This window comes from Sylvia atricapilla, chromosome 6 (genome assembly GCF_009819655.1).
Source record: "Sylvia atricapilla isolate bSylAtr1 chromosome 6, bSylAtr1.pri, whole genome shotgun sequence".
NCBI lineage: Eukaryota > Metazoa > Chordata > Aves > Passeriformes > Sylviidae > Sylvia > Sylvia atricapilla.
The window spans coordinates 18,130,690-18,157,791 of record NC_089145.1 but is presented as its reverse complement, the minus strand read 5'-3'; the positions used below and the strand labels follow the sequence as shown (position 1 = coordinate 18,157,791).

Here is a 27,102-nt window from a genome sequence, read left to right as displayed (position 1 = left end):
GTGAGCAGACTTCCCAGTTGCCTCATCCTCAGTGGAGACAAGGGAGTGCAGCCAGGAGCTGCTGTACTCATCCCAGGAGAGATGGCAGGGAGCAGTAGGCTCCAGAATTAATTCTCTTCATTAATTCTCATAACAAATTTCCACCTTCAAAAGCCTAAATGAGCAGAGGCCTGCCAGAGCCCAAGTCATAGTTTTTCCTATTTTTTTCTCATCCTGTAAGTTTCATATGGAGGAGAATGCTCTTGGAGTCTCAAGAAAACAATGCTAAACATTGGCTGTAAAAAATGTACTTATTTGTTGCACACATTGAAATGTGACAATGGGGGCATCTCATGCAAGCCCTTTGTTATTTTAGCTTTTGCTCTTTGCCTCATGTGTAAGTAAGTTGTAATACTTTAAAAAATATTATTCCCTTATTTTTGGAAATAAGGGTACAGTATTTAGCTTCCAAACACCTTCATTCTCTGCATGTCTTCAAGGCAGCCAGGTGTGCTGTACCAGGTTTTATGGCTCCATGTCCCACACAAGCTAGGCTGACCTATCTGTTAGAGAGCATTTTCCCACGCTGTTGTCTTGTTTTCCTTTTTAAGTTTTCTCCTGTTTCCTTCCTGAAAAGTAACAGTGGATGGTGTGAGGAGCAGAGTGGGGAATTCAAAGATAACTGCTGCACTTGTCCTCAGTTCACCCTCTCATGTCTCTCATCACGACAGCCTGTGTTAGCGAAGATGACAGTGTGTTAGCCAGAAGAAATGCATTTTTTGCTGTTTGAGGAATTGGATAATCATTACACACCTCAGTTTCCCCATTTAAGAATGTGTTCTTTGAAACTGCCTGTTTTCTCCTAAGTTTGTATCTCTTTCAGACAGACATGAATTTTGTTATAAGGTCCTCTGTAGCAGTGCTGTTGTGAATCCGGTGCTGCTTCCTCCAGAGAGGCTCAAAGTGCTTCTGTGCATCAGTTAGGGAATGCCCTCCATAACAGGATAGAACTTGAAAGGGGTTCTTTTTGGTTTGTTTTTTTTTAGGGTACTTTTGCAGATGTTGTGGTTAAAGGCTTCTATTTCTAAAACTGTAAATCTTGGATTGTGGCTCCATAACAGTACGTAGTGGGATTTTGAAAAAGTCTGCTAAAATTGTATATAAGGAATAGTGAAACAGTTAGGTCATGTTAAAGTTATTAGACTTTCTGGTGCTAGTGCATGTCTTTTGGGTTTTGTTTTGTTTTAATGACTGTTTTTCTTTTTAAAAATACAAATAATGGACCTTCCATTTTAGACAAATCTCCCCTTTTTAGGATGGTGGGTTTTTCCTAGTAAATGGCTTTTTTAGTGGGAGCTGCCTTGCTCTTTCCATTCGATCTCTGTACCCACATCGACTGTTTCCATTTCAGAAAGGAGGAAGATTCTGGTGCCAGCAGCCAAACTTCAAAAGCTGCCATCCAGGGGAGTTCACATTTCTGAGGCATTTGGAATGAGCAAGAAATAAAAAAACACTAAAACCCTTAAACTTTAACTGCCATGCAAAAATAACAGAAAAACTTGCTTCTTGGTTCCTGTAGTCCATGTCATGCTAAAATACTGAAACTGAATAATCCAGTCATCCCCTAAAAAGAACCTAAGATATTTAGGAGCACCCAATAGCTTTTAAAGAAAATACAATGTTTTAACTGTTGAATGCTGCAATTGTGCTCACACTTGATGACTTAAAATGGGACTTTTGAGTGCTTTTTAGATGCAGGACACAGGTAATGGCTCTCTTTCCCCACATGCAATGCGATTACTGGTGTTTGTCACACCACAGATCCAAAGTGGTACAGGCTCACTCCTATCCCCAGCACTCAACTCCAGCCATCCTGGTGGAGCTGAGTTTGGATTAGGCAATTTTTTTTTTCTTTAAAAGCCTCCTAAGAGCCTATTGAGAGGGAAGAGGAATGGCTTTTCTTTCCAAGAGCAGCTGAATGTGGTGCCCTAGTTACGATAGTTTTTTTTAATGGAGTACTTCAGAGAATGTACAAAAGCATCTTTAGTACTTGCAGTACAAGGAGAATGAAAGGACCTAGATTATGTCAGCAGTGTAGCAGAGGCTTAAGTGAGTATCATTCATTTATTGTTAGGACATGACCCAATTCGGGTTGTATTTATGGAGTTGGAGGGCAGAATGGACCTGTTTCAGATTACTTTTGAGCTTTAAATGTACTTACAGGCTTTGTGCAGGAATTGCATTGGCTCCCGCTGGGTAAACAGAGCCTTTTGGAGGCTGTTCCCTATGTAGAGGAGCAGTGATGCATCCTGGCTTGTCTTGTGCTGCCAAAAAGGGTTGATTCATACCACTTCTCTTCACATGGCAATGTACTGGATGGGGAAAAGAATGAGTTGTCAGACAGAACTTGCCCAGCTGATTTTTATCTTATTGCATTTTTCTGCAAGGATTTTAAAGCCTCCAGTTAATATAATTTGTTGACTGGTTCCAGCTAAGCAGATCCGTAGCTGAAGGCTTTTGCCCTACAAAGGACTGGTGAAGGTAATGGGTAGTGAAGTCTGCACACAGTGGGATGCTTCTTTTGGTTGGGGTTTTTTCCCCCCTGCTCCTTCCTGTAAAACAGTGGGTGGTCTATTTTAATGCCAGCTGTGTCATGATCCATTGCCTCCTCCTTTTTACCTGTCTGTAACAGCAATATCTGCATCTCCCTCCGGGAGTCTCCTACTGCCCTTTAAACAATTTTGGTACTGCTGAGAGAAACATGCCATCTGCAAATCCTGTGAAGGATGTAATTTCTTGAATTGGGTTTTTTTTTTTTTTTTTTTTCTCCTGCAAGGGTTGCTGTAGTCTTTACATTAGCTAAACCCTGATGATGCAAACTGTTTTGAGAAGAATCCAGAGCAGAAGCTGCTGTTAAACCCATCTGTAAATTTGAGAGGGGGAAGTGAGAAGATGAGCATTGAAAACTCATAAGGAACTGAAGCTTGGTAAAGCTCAGTTTTTTGAACAAATACTATATGTTAGTTCAGATGGGCCTTGTGTGAAGAGCAGTGGAAATCTGAGTTGCACTGTAAATTTATTGGCAACTTTCACATTCATTTCAGTGGAGCCAGGGCTTCAATCTCCTGCTAACCAGTGCTTTAAGTCTGTGCTGCTTCCCCTGGAGAGGCACATCTGCCTCACATCCTCTGCAGCCTGCTTTTAAAGGGAGCCCTTTCCCCATGAAGAGGGGAAGAATCATGCATCCATCCCTTCCTACAGCTGTGCCAGCAAGCCACAGTCCGGTCTGCTCCAAAGGGGGGCTGCATTCCAGCTCTGGAGGTGTGTGGCAGGAGGGTCACTGGGACACCCGCTGGAGGAAGAGAGGGCTGCAAGCACTTGGAGACTGTCTGAACTTGTTCATTTGAAGGCACCATCAGCTGCAAGGTCTGGATGCATCCAAGCACCAGTGCATCCATGTCCAGGCTGTGCCAGCACTGCTTGGTTTCTGCTTTAAGTCGTTGCTCTGTAGGAATCAGCATCCAATGCTTTTAGGTTTACAGAGAACCTGCTTTTTTGTTGGTGGGCCAAGGTACCAAAAGTATGTTAGATGCAGGTGTACTGCACAGCTGGAGGTGGGGGCGGGCAGGTGGTCTCACAGGGCAGGGTCCCTGGGATCTGCCAGCACACCAAGCTCAGAGCAGCGCCAGGCTGCCTGCAGCGACTGCAGAATTGAGCATGTAGGGGCAAACTGGCATTTCCTCCTTTTCCTGGCTTTCTCAGGAGTGCAGATGGCAGGTTTTGATAACTAAAGGCTTGGTACAGAGAGGTCTGTCTAGTGTGGGATATGTAAACCTCAGTTCAGGCTTGGATATGATCCTTTTCTGTTTGTAGGAGGTTTAGGCTGATTATTCTGTTCCATTCCTTTTTTCCTTCCTGATTTTGGGGTTTTTTTTTTTTTATTATTTTTTACTCCAATTTTACAGTGTTGGTCCAAGTAAAGAATGATGAAAATAATGTAACTTGGCCTGCCTCTTACACAGCTACTGCTGTGTGTAGTTAGCAGTTTAATGAGAAATGAGGCAAGGCAGAGCTCATTTTGCTCTCATATAGCCAAACTGGCTGTGCAGGACTTAGGAGTAAGATGGGTTAGTAATCGAATGTGATGTTGTGGTATTTAGGGCAAGATCACAGGAAAAGCATTGTATTCCTTTGAACAGGATGGAGTCTTTTGCGTGATTTTTTTTTTTAACTTTAATTCTCTAATCTTGATCTGTTATCTAAGAACAGGAAGACGTCCTAAATTTGGAAATGTGTTTCATCTGCTTGAGGAGCAAAAGATTCCATCTTGGTCTGTCTAGGGAGCCCTGGTGTCCCTCTGTTTGGCAAATGCTGGGGGTTGCTTTGCCCAGGGCAATGCATTGAGTGACCTTTAAACTTGCATTAGGGCTGGAGGGTTTTTCATCTGTTGCTGTTGGCTCACCTCCAAGGTATGTTGTGGACTGTGCAGTACTTGCCCGCACAAATATTCCCCACACTTCCCCTTTACTGTGTCCCTCTTAACTGAGAAGTCACTCAGAGCAGCTCTTCACTGGTGCTTCCCACTTGGTGAAATCTGTCTGTATGGGCAGTCTGTCATTGATCTGGCCCGATTGGTAGGCTGACTCCGTCCAGAGCTCACTGGAGTTTCAGAAGGCATTAAAAAATAGCTTTAATATCAGTGGCCTTGCATCAGGAGGTTTGATTACTGCTTTTTTATTCATCCTGCTAGCTTTCCTCCTAGACTTAATAGGCATGTGGAGATTATAATTTAATTTCCTTTTGAATTTAATAACTTTAAAAGGACTAAAATCTGTAGCTGTTTGAAGTTGTGATAGGGGATGCAGAAACTTTCGTAACTATCTTCTGCAGCAGAAAATGCTTCAGGTGCAAGGGGGAATGGGGGGCTGTCCTGTAAAGTAATCCACTGCATGTCTACAGCCAGAGTTCTGCTTCAAGCCCTGTGGGATAATGTTGGGATACTCTTAATCTCATATGTGACCCTCAGGTTATAAAGAACACAGCTGAGCCTGCTTTTTTACCTTGGCAAGTTTGAGTCCCAAGTGCTGTGGTCCTCAAGTGACTTTTCTGCCACTGCACTTCTCCCTGATGCTTTTAACCTGGTTTCAATGTAACCTCCCTGTCTGCTTTCTCTTGCCCCATTTCACCTACGTTTGTGTGGAGTAGAAACCCTACAGAGTTTATTTTCTACTTTCTGGAGAGATGCAGTCTTAAATTAATTGAGAGAAGACAGATGGGATCTGCCAGCTTTTCATATGCCAGCAGCCCATCGAGGGTAGAAACTAAATGTCTGATGGTTTGCCAGGATGAGCTTGTTAGTCGTATTGCTACAGGGTGGTTAGGACTCGGGAGACATAGGGAGTGACCTTACAAAGTTAGGCTCCAGTAGTTAAAGTGTCCACAGAACAAATGACACACATGCCCCACGCTTCGGAAATTGCTGGGTAGTGCAGTCACCCAAGGACCCACTGCCTGGAAAAGGAGAGCCTGCGGATTGGTCGTGCTGTGACATCCTTGAGCATCCCTACCGGCGGCTGGGTGTGGAAGTTCCAGGGTTGGCTTGCTCCTCACCTGCCTGGGCTCCACTGTCGCATCCCTGAAGCCCCAGGGGGCATTGTGAGCTCTTTTCTTGAAAGACAAAAGGCGAAGTGCTACAAACCACAACAGCTTCCACGCTAAAAATACCATAAAAGGCTGCGTCCTTAGGAGCTGGGCATGGGAGCAGTTCCCACCCACATTACTGCAGGATGAGTCACCGGGCTATTGCAACTGCTCTCCAAGTGGATGCCCGGCTCAAGATGCACGGCGGAACAGGGGGAGAAAGGGGAACTGCCCCACAGCGCTGTGGAAGGGATGAAGAGTAACCTAGAAGAGGATGACATGAGGGCATACCGTGAACACTTTGCTTTCCTTTAGTTAGATTTTTGGTTTGGTTTTGGTTTTTTGTTTGTTTGGGGTTTTTTTCTTTTCATTTTTGTTTTTTTGGAACTTCCAGCAAATGGTATTTGCTGATGGTTTGAGCTTAAGGCATTTGCAGACAAGAGTCTTCTGAATATGCAGAACTCCTCAGTTTGCTTTTAGGAAGCACATTAATTGCCACATGATTAATATGAAGCTGGAAAACTCCTCTGACATGGAAGTACGTTTTATTTACTCATTGTAAGCAAAGTTTTTTTTTTTTCTCTCACTATCCTCTCTCCTCATCTTCATCCTTTTCCCCCCTACCCTGATGCCAAAACAGGCTGTGTGTCCTTGTGACAGATGGTGTAAAAGCATTTCTCCCTTACGTTGTGCCCTGCTCTTCCCTGTGCTTTTTATCCAACAAGCAGGTATTAGGGAGTAAATTTGTTTAGGTTTCTTTCCTGAGACACCACCCACCTGTCCAGGCCCCAATAAGGCTATGGGTGTTGTTTTCCCTTTTCCTTCCCTTCTGCTTGACATCCTGGCTATCGGGGTTTACCGGAATAAGTTTGTCAGTGAGAAATTCTATAAAAAGCTTCCTTTATTTAGACACCAACTCTCTAATGACATCATGTGGGCACGTCTTCCAAGTTTCTCCAGGCTGAGTGGACAGAGGGAGGTGGTGGCTCTGAATCTGAGCCCTGCCCCTTTCCCAGTACACCCCTGTGGTTGTGTTCAGTGGCTGTCCTTCAAAATAACCTAAATCTTCCTCCTCCTTATCCTTTGGGGGTGAGAGCAGGGAGCCCCCTCCAGCACACTGATGCATCTTTAGCAAATGTTTTAGCAGTAGAATATAACTGTGGTGGTTTGTCTTCCTACTCATCACTTCCAGGTTAGTTCTTTGCAGTGCTCTTTGGTGAGTATTCACCTTAATTTCTCCCTCTTAAAGGAAGTAGGAGGCTTGCACACTGAATCTCTTTGATGCTACCAAATTTTGCATCAGGCCAGTTTCGAATAACTTTAACAGGGACGCAGGTGAAGTGAAGTTAAAAATGCCTACATGGACAAGCAGAAAGCAGCAGGAGTGGGCACACGTGAGATGTACTGCTTGTTTTATGGTGGAGGAAAGGATGCATTGGGCAGAGGGCAGCAGAGCAGGACTTGGCCACCAAAGTAATGCACAGTCAAAATTTTTTTGTGAGTGATTTCTCTAAAAGGTATTGGTTTCAGTATTTGAGTGGGGGAAAGGTGTGTATTTGTTAAGGGTTATAAAGTAGTGAGTGTGACCTGGACTGGACAAGGTTTGTGGATCTTCTGGAGAAGTTATTCCTGGGTTTCATGTATGCCTTTGGAGAAGAAAGCATGCTGTGGTGTGCTAACCTTCCCCTTGTATGTGCTCAGTTTGTTAAAATGTTATCACAGGTGTTTCCTTACCTGCCTGCAGTAACTCCTGGGTGTTTTTATGTGGTCAATAAACCAGAACTTATTTAATCAATGGAAAGGTATAAAAGTCTCTGTTGAGTTAATTGACTTCCTTGATTCTGCTCATCCTGATGTTGGAAGTAAGCCCTAAAGTTGACGTACATCATGGCTGTTGCTCTTTAGAGCTGGGAGACTTTGAGCAGCAGACTAATTCAGTGTGTCCATAATGCAGATTTTTCCAGTCCTGTCTAGAATTTGGCTTAGATGAGCAGCATCTAAGCATCTAAACTTTCAGCCGTGTGCTGATACCTGCTCTGCACTGCTTCTTCACTTGTCCTTCCTATAGTGACCTTCTTAATACTCTGATATAATAAAAACTCAAAATAAATCCATATTGCACAAATACTCTGCAACACTGTATGAGTGGCCAAAATACTTTGTTCTCTTTAGAAAGTTATTTTGCAAAGTTAAGTGGTGTTAGAAGAAAATACAGATTTGCAGGCACTAGCTTCTGAGAGTCTCTCAGTGAGGTAGCACAGAAAAGTGGGATCTTTGTTGGGGGCAAAAAAGGTCTTTTCCTAGGGTCTCTTGTGGTCTCTGGGAAAAAAAAAAAAAAAAAAAAAAAGAGAGAGAGGAAAAAAAAAAGTTCCAGTGTCCAAAATACAACCTTAATTAAAAAACAAATATGTTTTTACCTCTGGGAAGTGATATCTGATAATGTTTTCCCTAAAGCTGGGGTGTGGAGATTGGGTATTTTTAGCTGCAGCTATTCTCAAGTTGTTGTTTTGTGACCTTCTTCTAATAATACATTTCTTTAACTCTTTCTTTAGGGTTTATATAATTCTGTAAGCTTTTTCAGACAAAGATGGGTGGAGAAGAAAAGGGAGCAGCAGCCCATTGGCAGAACTACTGAAATCTGTGTTCTGATGGATATTGGTGTGTAAGGGGGTATGATGGGTGTACCTTGTGAAGGACCTTTGTCAGGTCAGAGAGATGGCTTGTGCTTCAGCTTTTCCTCTGGCTGTAGCAACTGTCTGATTGGCACTGCCTGCTTCTTAAAAAAAAAAAATAGGATCAAGGTTTAAATACCTGAAAGAGGAAATCTTGGGCAGAGGAATGATGTGCAGATGGACGTGCTGTAGTGCAGGAATCCCATTGGAGGGCAGGTATAAGAAATGTCAGTTTAAATTTCAGGTCTTTATGGTTTGGGGTGTGGATGAATGTCTGGAGTCTCTTGGGATATACCTGCAAATGTCTCTGAGATAAGAGAGCTAGTAAATTCCCATTTGAAACCTCAAGTTCTTCATCATCCAGGGGCTGCTGGGCTTCTCCTCACCTCTTGCTGACAAACTGAAAAGCAAGCACAGATCTTGAGGGACCAGTGAGCTGATCTTGAGTTTTTGTGAACATCAAAGGTGCCGTGAAAAAGTTTCTCAAAGAGAGGTGATATCAAGGTTAGGAGAGAAGAATCATTTTCAGGTTGAGCTGCTGACATTGTCTGTGTCTCTGTAGCCACCCACGGAAGTGGTCTGGCTCTCCAAAGGGAACAGCAGTTATGTGTTTCCCCAGGCTTGCCTCTGGTGGTATTGTGAGAGGAAAGGAATTAAGCTGATGGTAGGTAATAAACATACATGAAAGCAAGCAAGCTGAAGGAAGGACAGGCAAGAGTGGTCTGTGCTGCATCTGTGGTGTGCTGCTCCATCTCAGAGGGCATCAGGAAAGTTCTCCAGGAAGGGTCTGATGGTGGGGCTGGCTTAGAGGTGTCTGGCTGAAGGGACAAGGAAGGTGTTTAAGTGGTTGTTTACTTGTTTTTATATATATATATATATATATATATATGTATATATTTCAGAACCCATATCAGTGATCAGTGGTTTCTGCTAATTGCTAGTAAATTAAATGAGCTGAGTCTGTTTTGCTTTCCAGCAAATCCTTTTATGCTGTGGTGCCTTTTTAATGACCAGGGGTACAGTCAGAAATGACAGCCCAGTCTACTGAAGGTGTTAAGACCACACCCAACCTTGAGTCAGGAAAAAGAAGGAGGTTGCTGCTCCCCAAAATACTGAGCCCACATCCTGTGGCCACTGGCTGAGGAGAGTGGGCTGTGTGGTGTGGGGTGCTTGCAAGTCCCACACTGCTCTGGGCCTGGGCAGGGCTTGCCACAGTAAAGTGGATCTTGCTTGAAAGAGGTTATGGATCATTCAATGTCAGAAACTTGCCAAAGTGATCCTTTCTGCACCACTCTCCCTAACCCCATATTTGTGCACCAAGAAATTAATTACTATTTTTGAAGCTCGTATTTTTGAAATCTGTCTTTGGCAGAGCCTTATGCCAAAATGAAGGCCAGAGTTAAGGCCTCCTGGGAATTTTCATCAGGAAATGGGGCAGGGCTGGTGCTGAGCTCCTGCAGGTGCCAGTTGTGCATTTTCCCTTACGTGAAATTTGGGACACAAAGTGGTTATCTGGGTAATCCTTTCATTGCAGGGGACCCCCACTCACAGATGAAAGCTGTTTGGGCTTGGCACTGGCAGTGTGGGCAGGTTTCAGTCATCAGCTTGGGTGGCCATAGTTGAGCATTTCATATCCTGAATAATACTTGGACTTTTTGTGCCCTTCTTAGGTTCAGGACCTGACATTTGGCAACTCTGGTTGCCTAAAAAAAGATTAAATTGAAAATGAAGAGTGACTGAGTAGTGCTTTTTTTAGGAACTGTAACCTGCTGTTTGCATGTCACACCTGGGTTTACTTCTTTATCACAATTCATTAGCAGAAGTGCCACGGGCTTAGTGCCTGTGTAAGAATGTCTCCTTTGGTTACTGACTAAAGGAGCAGCACCAGCAAGAGTGGAAGCTTCATCTGTGTCATTTGGGGATGAAACATAGTGATAAGGGATCTGACAGGAAGGAAGTGCAGTGTGTGGTGAGAAGAGCAGGTTCGCAAAGGGGCATATTTAGAATACAGCAGGAACTCGGGGTGGGCACAGTATCTTCTGGGAGTGGTTTGCAGCTGGAAAACAGGGGTAGCCACTTGAAGCCAGGTCAATGGTGCAAAAGTGGCCTCATGTCTTCAAGCCATGCTTCTGGAACGTTGTCTTCTCCATGGGACCTGTAGGGAGATAGAGAAGGTGCTGGAGACTGCGTGGCTGGGAAGGGGAGGACCAGTCTGGGCTGGATTTACTGGGTGGGCTCCGAAGGGCCCCTGTCTCAAATCACCCCCTGCTGCTTATTGTTGGGAGTGAGCTGTTAGTCTTCAGAAACAAGGGGGGCAGAAACAATCTGGGAAAGCAAGTATTTTCTGATAACAGTGAGCAACAAGCTTTTGTTTGCTGTCAATGGAAGGAAGTGGGAGAAACATGTAGTAGCTGTAACGCAGCACAGGCTTTACTGCTGGAAAAGAGATTTAGTGCACACCATTCCTCTAGGAGGGGAGAGATCCATGAGGAAGGGCTGCTTAAAGTGGGTGGGAAAGGCACAGCTTTTGTTTTGCTACAGCAGTGCATGTGTGTGAAGCAGATGCTAAAGGAAGGTCTGTGGCCAGGATGGAAATCCAGGTCCAAGTTTACATGGGAAGTGGGAAACAGGGCAACAAGATTGAAGCAACTGTGCTTTAAATTAAAGGGAGGCCCCTCTCTACTCAACTGACAGTGATGATAAAGTATGAACCAGCTCTGATCTCTGTTCTCTGGAAAGAACCTTCCCCACTGAAGAATTTGATACTTTGTTAAAGAAAAAAAAAGCAAAAAACTCTCATGCTATATTAGATTGAAGTCTTATCTGAAGGCCTGCGGACATGTTCTAACTCAATTAGGAATCTTATTCTTTGTGTTGGACCCATTCTTTGCATCAGGGAAGAAAAGTTTCTTTCTTATCAAAAGGCACTCCACTGCCCTTAGATGCTTATTTATTTGCAACTTCCCTTTTCCAAGCTTTCTTGCACAGTGCAGAGTCCAACTGCCCTTCAGTAGGATGCATTGTGGTCTCCCAGGTTTTGATCTTGAAACAGGAAGGTTCATTTCCCAAGCTGCTGAGGAAATCATCATCCTGCTTGCAAATGCCTTTTGTAGCAGTTAACTGAAGTTTTGTGTTCATAAGTGAACTGTTTAAAGTGAACTGTCTAGTTGTTGCTTTGTTGGGTAAATGTTAAAGCATTTTTAAGGTAAATGCACCTTTCAAGTTCAAAGTACCTTTTTTTCTCTTCAGTTGAGCATGTTTTCAGCTAAGTAGAACTACATCTTGAAATGCAGGTGATACTTGAGTTGTGCTTGTTTCCTGGAGAGAACAGCATCTGCTGCTGCTTTTCTGGGCAGCCTTACATGGACCTTCATCATACCAAGTGCTTGTCTTTATGTGATGGCCATAAGCTCTCATGTACTTAAGCTTTTCCATCTGCTTTTTATCTCATCCAAGAAAAGGTTTTGTGAGTTTTTTAGTTCTTCTATTCGTACTGTCACATCCTTCATGCAAGCTCCAGCTTTCACTGGAAAAACCTTTCTCAAGTATTTCTGTTGATAGACTTGAGCCTGCTCTGGTCCCCTTTGACTTGGTTTCATCCCATTTCCATTGCTGTCCATTATTCATATCAGAAACGCTGAGGGCATGCAAAGTAGTAAATGCTGGTAATAGATCCACTGTGGTTCTGAGCTCGGGTTTTTCTGAAGTTCCTTGTGTTGCTTTTTTCAAGCATGTTTGATCAAATGTGCTGAATGCCTCTGAAAACCCAAAAACAGAAAGGTGGCATCTGATTTGATGACTGTCTGTGTCACCTGGCTTGCTTGGTTGCACATCCCCTTGGATCCTGGGCTCTGTGGTGGCAGGAATCCAGCACCAACACATCCAGCTGTTCTTCCACCACTCCCCTGAGCATCATTTCATTGCACATAGAACTTAAATACAGAAACTGCTAGTGAAATAATATGGCTTGCTCCAAAATGTTGGTACCATTTGATTTTCCCTGTCTGGAAAGTTGTGCTGTCTTTTGGCCCCTGTGGCAGTTTTATGGTTTATAAAACTATAAAAAGTTTATATCATCCGCTGTAAAATGCTAACAGCCAAATACACAGTAAATTGTGAGATGTGTTTTGAAGCCCTGACCAAATGGCACAGAAGTTGATTTCAACAGTCTTCAAAAGCTACAAGAATCCTTGAGTTGTTTTCGTATTAACTCCTAATCTGGAAAGCTGCTTTTAACAGGGTGTCCTACATGACCGTTGCTGTTTCATAAGTTTTCCACTAAAAGAAGAGGGGAGGACTTCTTGTGTGGACAATTCTCTCAAAGGGAAGACAACCACTATGAGGAAGGAAAATGGTAATAACAGATCTGGATCAGGCTTAGAGACTTAGCAATTTCTTTGCTTTATTCTTCACTAAGTCAGGCTTTCCGCATCTCTCAGGTGGGACCTGGGGGAGTGAAGTCCCTCCCAGTGTAAGCAAAGAGCCACATTCAAGACCATCTGGTGAAACTGAATAAACACAAGTCTATGGGGGTTGATGGAATGCATTCCAGGGTTTTGAGGGAACTGGGTGATGTGGTTGGCAAGTAATTTTCTGACATTTTTGAAAACTCAGAGTGGTCAGGCAAAGCCTCTGGTGACTGAAACAAAGGGAAGCATCACATCTGTTTTTAAGAAGGGTTAGAAAAGGGGACCCTGATAACTACAGATCAGTGAGCCTTACATCTGTGGCTGGGAAGATCATGGAACAGATCCTCATGGAGGCAATGCTAAGGCACATGCAAAAGATGAGGAGGTGATCGGACACAGCCAGCACGGCTTCAGTATGGGCACGTTGTGCCTGACCAACCCTGGGGGCATTCTCTGGTGGAGTGGCTGCAATACTCAACAAGGGAAGAAGAACAACTGGAGTTGTGGAGTGGAGCTCTGTAAAGCCTTGAACTTGGTCTCACATGATGCTCTTCTCTCTCAAATGGAGAGTTACAGAGTTGAAGGGTGGGCTGCTGGGTAGAAAAGAAATTGGCTGGCTGGATGTAGTCAGAGAGTTCAGTGTAGTCAGAGTGATCAGTGGCTCTGTGTCCAGGAGGAGGCCAGTGACAAATGATGTCCCTCAGGGTTTTGTCTTGGAGCTGGCTCTTCATGAGCCAACAGTGTATGCTCATAGATCAGAAAGCCAAAGCATCCTGGGCAGCATCCAAAGCAGAATGAGAAAGGGGATTCTCCTGCTCTACTCTGCCCCCAGGTGCAACCCCACCTGGGGTGCTTTGTCTAACTCTGGAGTTGTCAGCATGAAAAAGTCATGGGCTTGTTAGAGTAGGTCCAGAGAAGGGCTATAAAGATGATCAGAGGGCTGTAGTACTTTTCCTATGAGAATATGTTGAGAGAACTGGGGATATTCAGCCCAGAAAAGAGAAGGTTTCAGGGATACCTTAGAGGACCTTCCAATACTGAAAGAGGGCATAGAAAAAAAGAGGGAGAATGACTTTTTACACAGGCACATATGGATAGGGCAAGGGTGAATTATTTCAAACTAAAAGAAGAGATTAAATGTTAGAAATTCTTTACTCGGAGCATGCTGAGGCAGTGGAACAGGTTTCCCAGGAGGTTTATGGATGCCCTGTCCCTGGAAGTGTTCAAGGCCAGGCGAGATGGGACCCTGAGTAACCTGGTCTAGTGAATGGCATCCCTGTCCTTAGCATGGGGGTTGGAATTAAATGAGCTCCAAGGTCCCTTCCAACCCACACCATTTTTAATGATTCTGTGATTTTAGTAAAATGTGTTTTGCAGACACACACAAAAATCCTGCATTTCTTAATTAGGGGTGATTTTAGGAGTTAACAACAAGCAAAAAGGAAGAGAAAAGTTATGTTGTAATTAAAAAGATTCCTTTCATATGACTTAAAAAAATTACTTACCCTAATGCTGTCCTGCATATAGTTCCAAGGCTGTTACAAAAGCTTTGGGAGACATTTTCTCAGCACTTTCCGGAGTTGGATCAAATACTTCTTGTTTCCCTCAAGTTTTCTATTATTGGATATGCTTGCATGGGGCTTTGATAGAAGAAAACAAGTTAACAAAAGCTCATGCCTTAGCATCTGGAGATGCTGTTTGAAGGTAATGCAAGTCCAGGATACTGCCAGTAAAATGGTCAGGGAGTGTCCTCAGCAGAGGCTGCCAAAGACAGATAATTTCCTACAAGGGTTCTGTATTTAGAAGCAGTGTGAGCTGATTAAACTCATTAAAGTGATTGAAGGAATGAGGGTGGTTCCTAGGGGCTGGGCATTAGCTGGGGTCAGCCTAATGGCTGAAGATCCCTCCCTCCTAAAAAAGAGGTGAAGCCAGAGGCTCTGGAAAGCAGTGTAAGACACACAATCAGTATAGGTCTCACTTAAACTCAGCTTACATATCTGCAGTGTACAAGTCATTCCCCTAAATAATTACTTTGGACAAGTTTTTCACAGACTAGCTGAATCTTGTTAGTGGATTTTTAACTTCCTACTGTTTTATTTTATTGCTGTACCAGCAACTTTATATAACGGTACATTTGTTATTTCCTTGTCTGTGTTTTAAAAAAGATGCTGCCTGTCTGTGCCAAAGAGAGCACAGGGTGCTGGCAGCATGATAAGTTATGTTTGCATCCTTGTTCCTTTGGTTTTGGCTTGGGAGCATCACTAGCTCCACAGTGCCCAGGGTGACATCTTGGGTGTGAGCCAGGACACGTGTCCTCACCCTGCTGCTTCAAGCATGTGTTGGGGGTGGGTGGCCTCTAGCTGACACTGCCAAAACCAGGGAAAGTTTTAAATAGCAAAAGGAGCCTTTGGCTTACCCAAAATTGCCAAACATAGCTGGAGGCAAGAATGACTAGGGAAGAGTAGTGTGTCCTGTAGTGTTGCTACATATACCAAAAAGAATAAAATACAGTGTTTTAGAAGGAATGCATGTCCAAGTGGAGAATGACCATCGTTGTAGCTTCCTTTAGTTTATGGTTAAAGAAATGCGAACTGCTTTTCCAGTCTTAAACAAACAGAAGAAGCCATTTACTAAGCTCTGTGTTGATATAGGTCCCTTCCAGGTCAGTGCATCACCCAAAAAAAAGAGAATTTTTTTTCCCTCTGGCTTTTCTCTCCCCCCCTGCCCCCACTGCTTTTAATAGACACTGGAATAGAAAAAGGAGGAAATGCAGAGAGAAAATTAATCTTCAGTTCCCAAAAGAAGCATGTGAACCTTTGTATTCTTCAGTTTACATATTTTTTTTTAATGAAAAATCATTTAAATACTGATGCTTTAAAAAATAACTCATGCATCTTTGATTTTTGTGCAGTCCTTTATCTGGATTATTTTTTTTTTTTGCTATTGCATTTTATGCAACTTTTTTTTATGCTATTTGCATTTTCTGGCTTTACAACAGCTGAGCTGTGCAGAAACACCAAGGCTGGGCTAACTGAGCATAAGCAGGAGGAGACCAAATCTCTTTATCAGCCCTCCTTTTTATCTCCTCCCATCTCCATCCTTGGGGAGAAGGCAGAGCACCAAAAACATGTGTGAGAATGAGAGCAAGGTGTAAGTACTGGGAACAAAGGTAGAGGGTAATGAGAGGGTTTAATTATTGGTAGTGCTGCTCATGTTGAGGAGAGTGGATAGCATATAGTTGCAGTCCTACATGGCTTTTAAATTATTTCTATAACTAGAAGGCTTGGCCAATGTATTTGGGTTTCTTGATACTACCATAGCATAGCAGCAAAGTGTTGTCATCATTGTCACCACAGCTTGCAGCTGTGCTGTAAAAGCTTGGTGAAAACTGGGAGAATAGAGGCAAATGTGTGTAATCTGCATTTAATGTGTAAGACGCATCATAACCTACTAGGTGATAACATATAAATTATAGTCTGTGTAATGGGTTGCTTGATTATAATGGTGGCCATCACCATCCAACCTCTGAAAGGGTGTGAGGCCTTCTGTACTTTAGGGCCTCCAAATCATTGTGTCTGGGTGCTGGAGAGGTGGCAATGGGAAATTCAGCACAGGACAGCTCAGGATTGTGTGAAAAAGTCCCATTTGCCGGTGTTTGTGAGGGGGCTTGGAAGAGAGGTGGTGTTAGTCAAGTGGCAGCACATGACAGAGGTCAGCTATGCTTCCTCTGCCCAGTGCTTGCTAACTTCAAGCAGAGTGTTACCCTTTGGGATGCTGTTTTGACTTCACACTTGTGGAATTAGTGTGTTGCTTCTCTGAGTTGCTGAAGGTGAGAACTGAAAAGTTGTTTTGTGTAAGTGATAGCTCTGTGTTGGGCTCTGCTGTCCTTTGGACTGTGTAGCTGTTTGGGTGTATCAGGGAGAACTGCAAGTGCTGGAAGGTGGCTCAGGGGGCACAGCTGGTGCCAGCTCTTCTGCCATGCAAATTGGTGCTTTTCCTCTGTGTTCAAAGACTCCTGTGCTGGTAAAGGATGGTGCCTTTGCTGTGTCAGGACTGGAAAACTGACCAACTTCTTATTTCCTTTGCAGTGAGCCCAGGGCACGAGAGGGTGTGGATTGTCTCCTGCCTTGCCTCTTCTCCCAGCTGCCTGTGGTGAGCTCCCGCGTGCCAGAGGACAAGGGTGGAGGGGAGCAGCCACGTGAAGCTGGGGCTGTGTGGGTGAGCCAAAGGGCATTCAGTTGGTGGGCTGTGACAACGAGGGTCCTCACCACCCTGCAGCAGAGAGAGCTGGCTCCTGCCAGGTAGATGCCTTCAGGGGAGTGGACAACTCCAGCTGAACTGATGAATCTTGGCACCTGATAGAAGGCTCAGGTAAGGGCACATTGCTTGGAGTGGAGTTGTGTTTTCATCCTGTCTTCTCCAAACTCACAAACTGGCTCTGCAGCAAATGAGAATCACACTAAGAACTGTCACATATGGTGGTTACAAATGCTGGTAAATCAGCAAGATCTCATCTACAATGATGCCGAATGGTATTGCTGGAGGCATCAAAGTGAGTTGCAGTGTTTCTCCCAGCGGTGTTACCACTACCTCTGCTGAGGGAGACGACTGTGGTTTTATACAGCACAGCATCCAGTGCACTTTCAGATGCAATGCAAGTTTACTGGACAGGAGATCGTTTGAATTTTCTGTAGCACATTTGTGATTCATCTAAAGTGATCTATGGGCAGTCATTTTCAAAGACCTCAAGACAGTTAAAACAAACCTTCCTGCAATTTAGCTGGCTTAGTGCTCCTTATGCTCTTCAAACAAACAAACAAACAAAAAAGCTTGCTGGTGTTCTTCTGGATTGTAGTCAAGGAGATAAATATGCAAACAGGATCTCCTTAATCTTGGTTCATCCTGCTTGATAATAATTTCATTCTTGAAGCCGTAATTCACTTTGCGAGTGCAGGTCTTGATTTCCTTTCTGGTAGCAGGGATGTAATTGTGTGCTGGATTTGAGCTAAGGTTGGGGATGCACAGTCCAGTGATGTGTTTTGAACATGGGCAGCTTTTGTCTGGCCAGGATGTTTTCAGTCTGGGTTTGTTAATGAGAGAGAATCTGCACATGGGGATCAGCAGAGGTCCTTGATGCAAGTGCACCGAGTGTGTTGCCTGTCCATTTTGGAGTAGAAATTTGGGATTCTAGTAAAAAAAATGCTGCAGCAGCTGCAACACCAGAGATGGGGATGCTGGCCAGTCTTGTACCACAGCCTCAGGAGCAGGTTGACTTCCGCTGGTTCTCACAAAGCAAAAGCTCTGCCTGTGGTCAGCAGCGCATGGCTGTCACTTCCTCCTCGGCTCGTCACCTTGCAGGCACAGATCCAGGCAGCCAGTGCCCATCTGTAACAGCCCACAGCCCCTCCTGGGGGCCTTGGGGGGCTTTGAGGTTTCCTCAGGGTGTGGCAATACAGTCAGAGCAGTCCCAAGGCCCAAGGCCGTGCTTGCTTTGGCTGTGCATGGTAGGTATGTGCAGTGGTGTAATGCCATGGCTTTGCCTGTGAAAGGCTTTGAGCATGTGAGAAAAGAGCCTCTGATGACAGCTCCTCTTGCCTTCCAGCTACTGGCTGTCCCCGCAGATTCTGCCAGGCAGCCAGGATGGGCAGGTTAGGCCAAGCCCTTAGCCTGTGTGGTTTGAAGCATGTCAAGGTGCCTGTTTCATGCACTTAAAAAGCCCTGATGGGGCTTACTCAACTTCTCACAGCTTGCTTTAGTTGCTTTCACTGCTCTGCATGGCCAAATGTATTCCAAAGTGTGCAAGTGCATTAATCACTGTTACAACTAGTAATAGCTCTACTAAAGTGAGTAGTAGCTTTAAAAGTGCTTTGCTGGGAAGTGGTGCAGACCACTGTCTGCAGGTGGTACCTTGTGAGAGGCTTTTGCCTCTTAGCAGATGTGTAAGCATTTTCACTTGCATAGATGTATACGCTTTTGCTTTAAAACTGTTCCCCTAAAGCAAAAATTGCAGGCTGATACCATAGATGGCTGAAGACATGAAATGCTATGTTTAAATGTGCTTTTAAAATAGAACGTGAAACAGGAACGGTGACTTGCTGTGTTTCAACAGTGGTGGGTGTGACTTCAGTAAGTATGTACCTTTTCTATTTTATTCCACAGCAGTAGTTTCACTCTGATAGAGGGGCTAGAGTAGTAGTGAAGTATGGTGTGTATTTATTTTTTTCTCCTAGCAGCAGTCTCTATTTAAATTTAAGTGGACACATTCAGAATGGGAACACACATTCACCTAAACCCATTTCTGCTTTTTCAGTGACCTGCCAAATAGAAACCAACTGCAAAACATGTAGTCTTAATCTCAAATGGCTTGAGTAGATACTGTTCTACTATTCTACTGTTTAAATCTATAAAAGATTTAAAAACTGGATTCAGGAATATCCTCAAATCCAGCCTGAGAACATGTTGCTGTGCTGTGTTTCCTAAGAAGTGATTTTACTGATATTTTCATTTTGAAAAGTCCATCTGCCAATTACTGGCAGGGTGATTACTGATGAATTGATAACTGTGAGACGTCGTGTTGTGGCTGGGGGTGACAGGGGACACGTGTGTATCCCAGGCTGTGTCGCAAGGAGCACTGCTGCCGCGCCATGGGAAACACTCAGTTCTCCTGGGCAGTGAGCAGGGCTGCAGCACTGAACTGGTGGCTGGTGGACAGAGGTTCCCCTCTCCCAGCCAAGCTGTTTCTGAAAGGTGTTATCCTATTTGGGGCAATGGGAGCTTGGCAGATCTGACTGGAAAAATATGGGGCTTATGGGAAGGGTACAGCAATAAATCTGATGTATGGAGAACAATTTTGACATGAAGTCTTAGATTTTGGTGCAGATACTTTGTTCTCACTGCCAATATTTGAGATACCAGCTGGTGAATTAGTTTAAGGGAAGTTGCTTTAATTCAAAAATTGGGCATTTTATTTTAGGTTTGCTTATAGTTGGATAGTGTTCAATGTGGGTAGGCAGTAACATGCATTATCATTAAACATCTTTAGGCTTATTGTCGTTGGTATTTACTTCCTTAAATTGTAAACTGGAGGCTGCAAGTCTTAGTGTGAGATGGCAGATTGTGGGTGTTTTCAACTCATTCTTTTTAGAAGGAGCTAGTTCATAATTTTGTTTTGAGGTTGAATTTAAATGTACATGGTTCAGGACTTCCTGTTGCTTATATCCTAGTAAATTATCTAATACCATTGTTGCATAGTTCACATTTTCTTACTATTCCTGTTCTTAGAAGCTTCATCTTGTGTATTTGTCATGGGAAAAAAATCTCTTTGCTAGGAAAATACAGTACACTCAGAAGAAAATTGTGTGGCAAGCTTAAGAAAGTAATTTGAGTGGTGTATTAAAAAAAAGGAAGTATGCAGTTATACATAGGTATATGGAAAAGCATGGCAGGTATAGCCTGTTTGTATTTATAAGCAGCCTGTTTGCATCAAGTAAAAAGAAGATGTGTTTCATCAAATCCTTCAGAAAATAAGTCTCAGTAGTTTCCATGTACACGAGGTGTCATTTCCTTCAAGCAAGGGCTATATAACATCATGATGTCAAAACTACTCTGGAATTTGAGTGTGTGCAGAATTAAATAATAAAGATACCCCTATTCAATATATGCTGTTACAGAGCTAGACTATGTTCTGTTCTCTCTCCAGAGTACTTTGGCAACCACCTTGTTGAGCGCAGCACCATCTCTGTGCTCTCCCAAGCTGCAGCACTATGGTCACACCCCAAGGCTGGTGAAGCCACTTGCCATCTCCATCCTTCCCACTGCCATCACCCATTTTCTCTACTTTCAAGCTTTTCCAAAATTTGGACTTCTCCACTGTTATAGAAAGAGAAAACAAATATGCATATTCCAGGCATGAGATGAAAGACTGGCTCCTTTGCACAAGTCTGGTGTTTCTGGCTGCAGAGAGGCTTTTGCAGAGGTGAATGTCAAAATAATGTGTTCTTGCTGTGTAAATCCTTCCATGGTACCAAGTTGCTCTTCCTTTGTTATTCTCTTATCGTGTGGTCAGAGATGCTCAGAATAGCTTTCACTTTGTAAGTGTCTTGAAAAATTGCCCATTTAATCTGACATACAGTTATTTTTCCCCTGTAGCATGCAGAATATTTTATTTTTAGGAGCATGTAAAAGGCTTAATTGGAATTTTTTGGCCCCATAACAACAACAACAAAAAAGTCAGAACTGGGGGAGTGAAATTGCTGGTAAGTTTCACAGGAGATGTGAGAAGGAGATGCAGAAGTATTAGGTAACACGGTGAGACAGTTACTCAGACCTTGCTACACTGGAAAATTAAGCTGTGATTAAAATGTACTGATCAAAGTTCACATTTGAAATAGGAGCTGCAGCTTGGAAAAATAAAAGAACAAAATACACTTCACTATTTCTGTCCTTGCTCTGTTTTGATTGTGGAGTCAATAACTGGGGAAGATACACCCATCTGTGACATGAATTTGAAGAATTTGCATTTTGCCAGTGTCTGAATGGATGAGTGTAAAGTGGGGCCATGCTTGTTCTGCTGCCTGATAAGGGGTCATAGAAGAGCCCTGATTGTATTGCATGTGATACAATATTTCTATCACATGGCTGACAGCTAGGAGAAATGACTGCTTTCAATATGAAGAGTTAGGGAAAGCTGGATTTCTTGGCCATCTCCATCCGTGCCTGATAGACACGGTGCCAGCAAGCAGTTTTGCATTAAGGAGTTGTTAAGATGAGACAAATAATGTCTTGCGGGTGTCTGAGGGTGGGGACGTGTGGGGTGAGCCTTGGAGGGTGCTGATGCTTTTGCTCCTCGTATCTGCCTGAGGATTTTTTCTCCTCAATTTATCCCACTCATCAGATAATCCAAACCTGATGCCTTTGGCTGCTCTGGCTCATTCAGTGTCCAGCAGTGCTGCTGAGATGCATCTTCAGCCAGAAGCTGGGTAGCATATCCTATTGGAAAAACCCTTCAGGTTCCTTCTGAAGAGAGGTCAGGACTGTTCCTTGCTGTCATTTAAGCTATCCATTAGAGAGCTACAGTCACCAAAAGGTTTGGATAATGTGGCCTATGGTGGCCTGGCATTTGGTGGTGCCAGAGCTGTTAGGGGGTATGAGCTGGGCTGGTCGTGGCTCCATAGAATTTGAGAGGAGGAGGACTTGGTGGACCTTTCCTGAGCCCTTTTCCTTACAGCCACCCCTGGGAACTGCAGTTCCCTGGGGGTTCTGTCTGCCTACGTTTTCTCCTTGATGTGTTAGATCCACCTTTAGTGAATGAGGAACTAGTTATGGCTTGACAGGGAGGATACTTCTTTGGGTTTGTATGGGACAACACTCAAGCTGTGTTTGATGTGGCAAGTTTCCTTGCTCATAGGTATGTGTATGGGATGAAGCAGACCAGTGGGCACAGACCTCAGGGACCTAGAATGGGTCTTGCTAAGACTGAGACTGGTCCTTCTCAGCATAGCTGGGGACATCTTGCTGCTGTTTTGTTTTCTTTTGGAGTTGTATATAGAAGGTAGTCAGCTAGAGGCAGTTCACTTGTCTTGTGCACACTTCAGTAGGCAGAAACTTTCAGTTTCTTTTTTGATGTTAAATCTGCCTCTGGATGCCCCTACAGAGCATCTCCTGGCTTCCCATCCATAGGTGGGGCAGGAGCTTGGTGGTTTGCTGTCATCCACCTGGATGCTGTGCCAAGCAGTGCCCAGCTGGCACCTGTCCTGTGCTGGGCCAGCGCTCTGTGGCTGGTTTGCATGTCTTGATTTAAAAGCCATGTCTTTCATACTGTCATGTGTGTGCCTGGGAGCAAAGACAGGACCCTCCTTCCTTGGGTTGGGCTGTGTCCCAGTGCAGGGAGCAGGGAGCTGGCTGCTCCACAAATGCTCTGTAGAGCGGCTGTGCAACCTCAGCCTAATTTTAGCTGTGGGATATGGCTGAAAGCTAAAATTGTCAGTAAATGTTTTTCGTATTAGCACTCTCCTAAAATATTTTACATGCTGTGTACACATTTACTTATCTCCTTTCCTCTCCCTCCTGCTCTTTTTTTCCCCTTACAGCTTCTGATATGAAGAAGGATATAGAGTCTTTAATAGCCCAGGAAAAAGCAGAAATCGTCGCCAAGTATGAAAAGGTACCAGCCTCATGCCTCCCTCCAGCAAGCTGGCTGGGGCTGAAGCTGTTTAATCAATTAGGAATGCATCACATAAGAACTTTTGCCTCCCTGCCCCAGTAACCCTTATGCTGTTAGGCTTCATGCCAGCTCTCTTCCTTAACATGTTAAATGTTCCACTGCATCCCTGGAGTTGGTTGAGGGTCCCATGTGTGCTCAGCATAGATACTGAAAGGTGCTCAGCTTCTGGTGCTCCAGTGCTCCCTTCATGCCAGGATGCCTTATGCCCAACAGCACTGTTTTTTCTGGTATACAGATATTCCCAGCCTCTAGCAGAGGCACACATGGAATGCTGGATAGGCTGAACTTGGCATTTTTCTCTTGCCTGCCTTTTATTTGGCTCTTCAGTGCAGGTTTTGCTCTCCTGGTTCTGTGCCTTTTATCATTTGGGAGAGAGGAATGTTGGCTTTGGGTGCAGGATGCAGACGCTGGGGCATTCCTGATGCTGGGACCAGCTCACAGGTGTCCTTTCTGCTTTCAGGGCAGACAGGAAGGAGTTCAGATTGACCAGTGGGAAGATGCTGATTTCACGCTCTACAAAGTTACAGACCGGTTTGGATTCCTGCAGTAAGTCCTCCTGCCCTCTCCTTTCCTCTCTGACCTTTGTGTGGGTGTGTGTGTGGACCATCCTTTGCATGGAGCATGACTGGCCCAGCGTCTCTCCCATAAGCTGCTCTCTGGCTTGGCTTGATCAATCCCAAATGCTGGAGGAAAGACTAAACAGGCCTCCTTCCTCAACTGCGCATGTCCACACACTGATGCTTTCAATCTGCTGCAAGACAAGGCTCAGAAATGCTTTCCTACCACGAGGCTGACATTAGAAAGTGCAGGCTGATGCTTCTGTTCCTCCATGGTGTGTCACAGAGGGAGGCCTTTGTGTTTGCACCTGATGATTCAGGGAAGTATAGGAAGAGACCAGACAAGATACCTGATCATCTTTGGTTCCCTTAGGAAATCTCCATCCTAAGGGGGACATGAATTACATACACACCCTGTGCCTGGGAAGAATGCTTAAAAAGAACTATTTTTTTTCTGATTCTGAACAAAAGTTATAATAGTGAGTGTTCTGTGTGCAGGAGGGGGGAGGTTTAAGCAATTGCTGTCTGGAAGTTCTGCTTCCCCACCCTTTAAATTGCTGAACATGTGTGCATTGAAGAGGATATATATGCACAGGATTTCCAGTTGTGTCCAGTGCTTGATTACCCCGCAAAGCTCCTGTTGGGTGGTGGGCTTTTGGATGGTGCTTCCCTTTCATACTGGGGACAGCTGTAGGAAGTCCTACACAAGTCCTCAGGACATACCCCCTCAGGTGTCTGAGGTGGTCTGTGAGCTGCAGCACCCTGTGCTCTGCCACGCCTTTTTGCCCCTGGAGTAACCAGTGACTCCTTGCTTTTCCAGCGAGCAGGAGCTGCCAACCCGCACCGCCTTGGAGGAGAAGGTGAGAGCTGCCAGCTCTGTCATCATGGATGTGGCATCCTTTTCACACCAGCTGGGGAGGGAGTTTTTTTTGAGGAAACAACTGAGCAAGTAAGAGCAAAGCAGGCAGCCAGCACCCACTGGTCACTGCTGCTCACCCAGAGGTAGAGACTCTGCACAATGCTCAGCTGTTGGGGCTTTTGTTTTGCTGGGTCAGACAACTTTCCTCCTTCACATGGCACTGAAAAAGCACCTCCTGAAGCAACATTGGGCTTTTCCCTCTGCTTTGGCACAGTGCTCAGCAGCTGTGGCTCATAAAAGGGGACTGCATGTGCAAGGGAAGAAGGTGGAAGTTGTAGGTAACCATCATCTCCACCCTCATTTCTCCTGAGATGAGAGCATGTCCTCTGTTAGAACCCTGCTAAATGAGATTGAATTATGTTTCTGCTGATCTAATATAGGATTTGAGTCTAGCTGGACCGGCAAAGATTTTTATTGTCAAAGAATACTCTTGGGAATGCTTTCTCTATGTTAAGCCTGTGTGTCTTGTAATTTTCACCAATGCTGCTTTTAATTACCAAGTGCTGAAATCACCAGTTTCTGCACACACCTGTGGATTATTCCCATTCCTGATGCGAGGTCTTTGCATCAAAGTTTAAACCTAAGAGAATGAAGTTTTGTGTTTTCAGGAGGCATCTCCTGGGGCGCTTTTTTCTTAAATTTGTCTTGTCTTTTCTTCTCCCTTGCACCAGCAAAGACAGCAGGAAATAGAACGTGTGGACAAGTGGCTTAAGATGCTGAAGAAATGGGGCAAATACAGAAACAGTGACAAGGTAAGTAGGAAAAGAAAGAGTGTATGTGTGGAAGGGTAAGTGTGATGGATCCTTATGATGAGTCAGGCTTTTGAAAAATCAATAAAAAACCGGAGATCTCTGGAGCATTGCCTGATTCTAGTTGTTAGTCTTTAATATTTTAAAGCTTTCCTAGAAATTTCTGGGTTACAAGTCAAGGTAGAAGTCCTGTTCTGACTTACATAGCTTTAAAAAGGGTTTCCTAAATGCTGCTGCCGTGTTTGCACTTCTGCTTCCCCGTGCAAGCAGGAGCACAGCAGGGATGTTTGTGTGCCCAGCTGGCTCCCTGCCCTGTGAGAGCTGAGGGCAGTGCATAACTCAGGTTGCTTCTGTGCCTCCACCTCCCGGAAATGATGTGGGTGATGTGACTGATACGGCCCAGCTGATGTTCCTTGTAATTCTCCCTGAGGGAAGAATTATTTGTCTAAAACAATACTTAGATTTTGTATTTTGCTTCTAGCTGTGCCTGTGAGAAGCCACTTGGGTATTATATTGTGTACACCTGTCTGTGGAAATCAAGGATGGAGACACCAAAATTATGTCTTGGCTTTGGTGTTAAAATGAACTCTGCACCAAACACCACTTCAAAACGGAATTGTTTTTTATAAATATTATCTGTTATTGTTCCCCTTACAAACTTATTGAAACAAAACCCCCTTTGAACCTAATGATAAGACGCTTGCTGGATAAAGAGAAGAGCGTTGTGTCTAACCCACAGAGGTGTGGCGCTCTGCACAGGAGAGGGCTGAAGCCTGGCATTACCTTACTGCCATGGCCTCTGCAGCCTTCCTGTTTAGCAGAAGGACTGGGGTGTTTGGCTGGACTGCTTCTACGTCCTGCTTGGTGTCTTCAGGAGAAATTTAAGCTTGGTTAAAAGGCTTATGTAGAGAGAAATATCTGCATAGTTGTAGGGACATCAAGCAGAGCATTCTCCTTGCTCAGCTATCAGGAGTCATGTCCAGCTCAGCCAGCGAAAGACCAGCTGTAGTCTCACTCTTAAAAAAACCAAACCAAAACAAAATAATTTTGATGACAGCAGGGATGGGATGGAGGTGGGCTTTTATAATCCTTCTGTTCACTTCAGGGTGGTTCTAATTACTTTGTTAATCAGTGCTGCTCCACAGGCAAAATCAGAGGCTCTCCTGTGACTTGGTTCTTTCTAATTAGAAGTTAGCACTAATTGGTTAGTGACCTTGTGGGTAAATCACCAAATTCCAGTGGGGTACAGGGAATTCCTTCAGGTCCTGGAGGGTGTTATGTGGGGATAATGATGAGTGATCTTACCACACCTTGGCTTTCCTGGGTCAGATGGTGAGGACAGGCAGGAGCAGTAGCGGTCTCACATCCCTGTTCTGCATTTCCATTGATAATTAATGGGGATGTTAATTTGTAGCTGATGTCACTCAGATCTGCTGGCTGGTGAAGGGTCAGAACCAGCAAGTGGGTTTTGAGGATCTTTTGGTCAGAAAATCAGAAAGCTCTTGTAGTAGAATAAAAGCTGTTATAAACAACAGCCTGTAAATGGTCGATGACTCTTGGACACAGAGATGGCATTGTCCCATGCTGGGAGACCGGAAATGGCCATCCCCTCACCCAGCAAACAGAGAAGCAGTGCTTGGCCCCAGCAGGGAAGGAGCAGTCTGGTGACCCTGGGGAGTAGAAAAGAGCTTTGGTTTCTGTCCTGTCCAGGCTGAGACCCGCTGCCTTGCACCAAGGCAAGTGCAGGCTGTAAGGTCTGTGGCAGCCACACACCGTTAAATGCAAGGAATGCTGAGAGGCACAAAAGAAGTTTGCTGCCTTTTAATAAAGAAAGTAAAATTAGGTTATATCCTACACCTAGATGTGAAACCCCCCATGCTCTTCTGTCAGGAGCATGGAAGCTACTCAGATATTCCTGCTGCCAGGGCTGAATGCAGTTCAGCTGTGGCATTTCA

At 44.4% G+C, this 27,102-nt stretch overlaps 1 protein-coding gene across 4 annotated transcripts in view; it reads left to right on the top strand.

Annotated features, from left to right (window-relative positions):
* Window positions 1-27,102, top strand: part of LOC136362469 (USP6 N-terminal-like protein) — a 75,874-nt gene that overhangs the window by 27,856 nt on the left and 20,916 nt on the right. For 3 of the 4 annotated variants that reach the window (XM_066321015.1, XM_066321017.1, XM_066321016.1), the window contains 5 exons: window positions 16,789-17,071; window positions 22,789-22,862; window positions 23,383-23,468; window positions 24,300-24,339; window positions 25,070-25,150. In XM_066321015.1, coding sequence (XP_066177112.1) covers window positions 22,797-22,862; window positions 23,383-23,468; window positions 24,300-24,339; window positions 25,070-25,150 — 273 coding nt within the window. In that variant the 5' untranslated portion in view covers window positions 16,789-17,071; window positions 22,789-22,796. The remainder of the gene's footprint in view (window positions 1-16,788; window positions 17,072-22,788; window positions 22,863-23,382; window positions 23,469-24,299; window positions 24,340-25,069; window positions 25,151-27,102) is intronic. The other variant, XM_066321018.1, reaches the window with a different exon arrangement.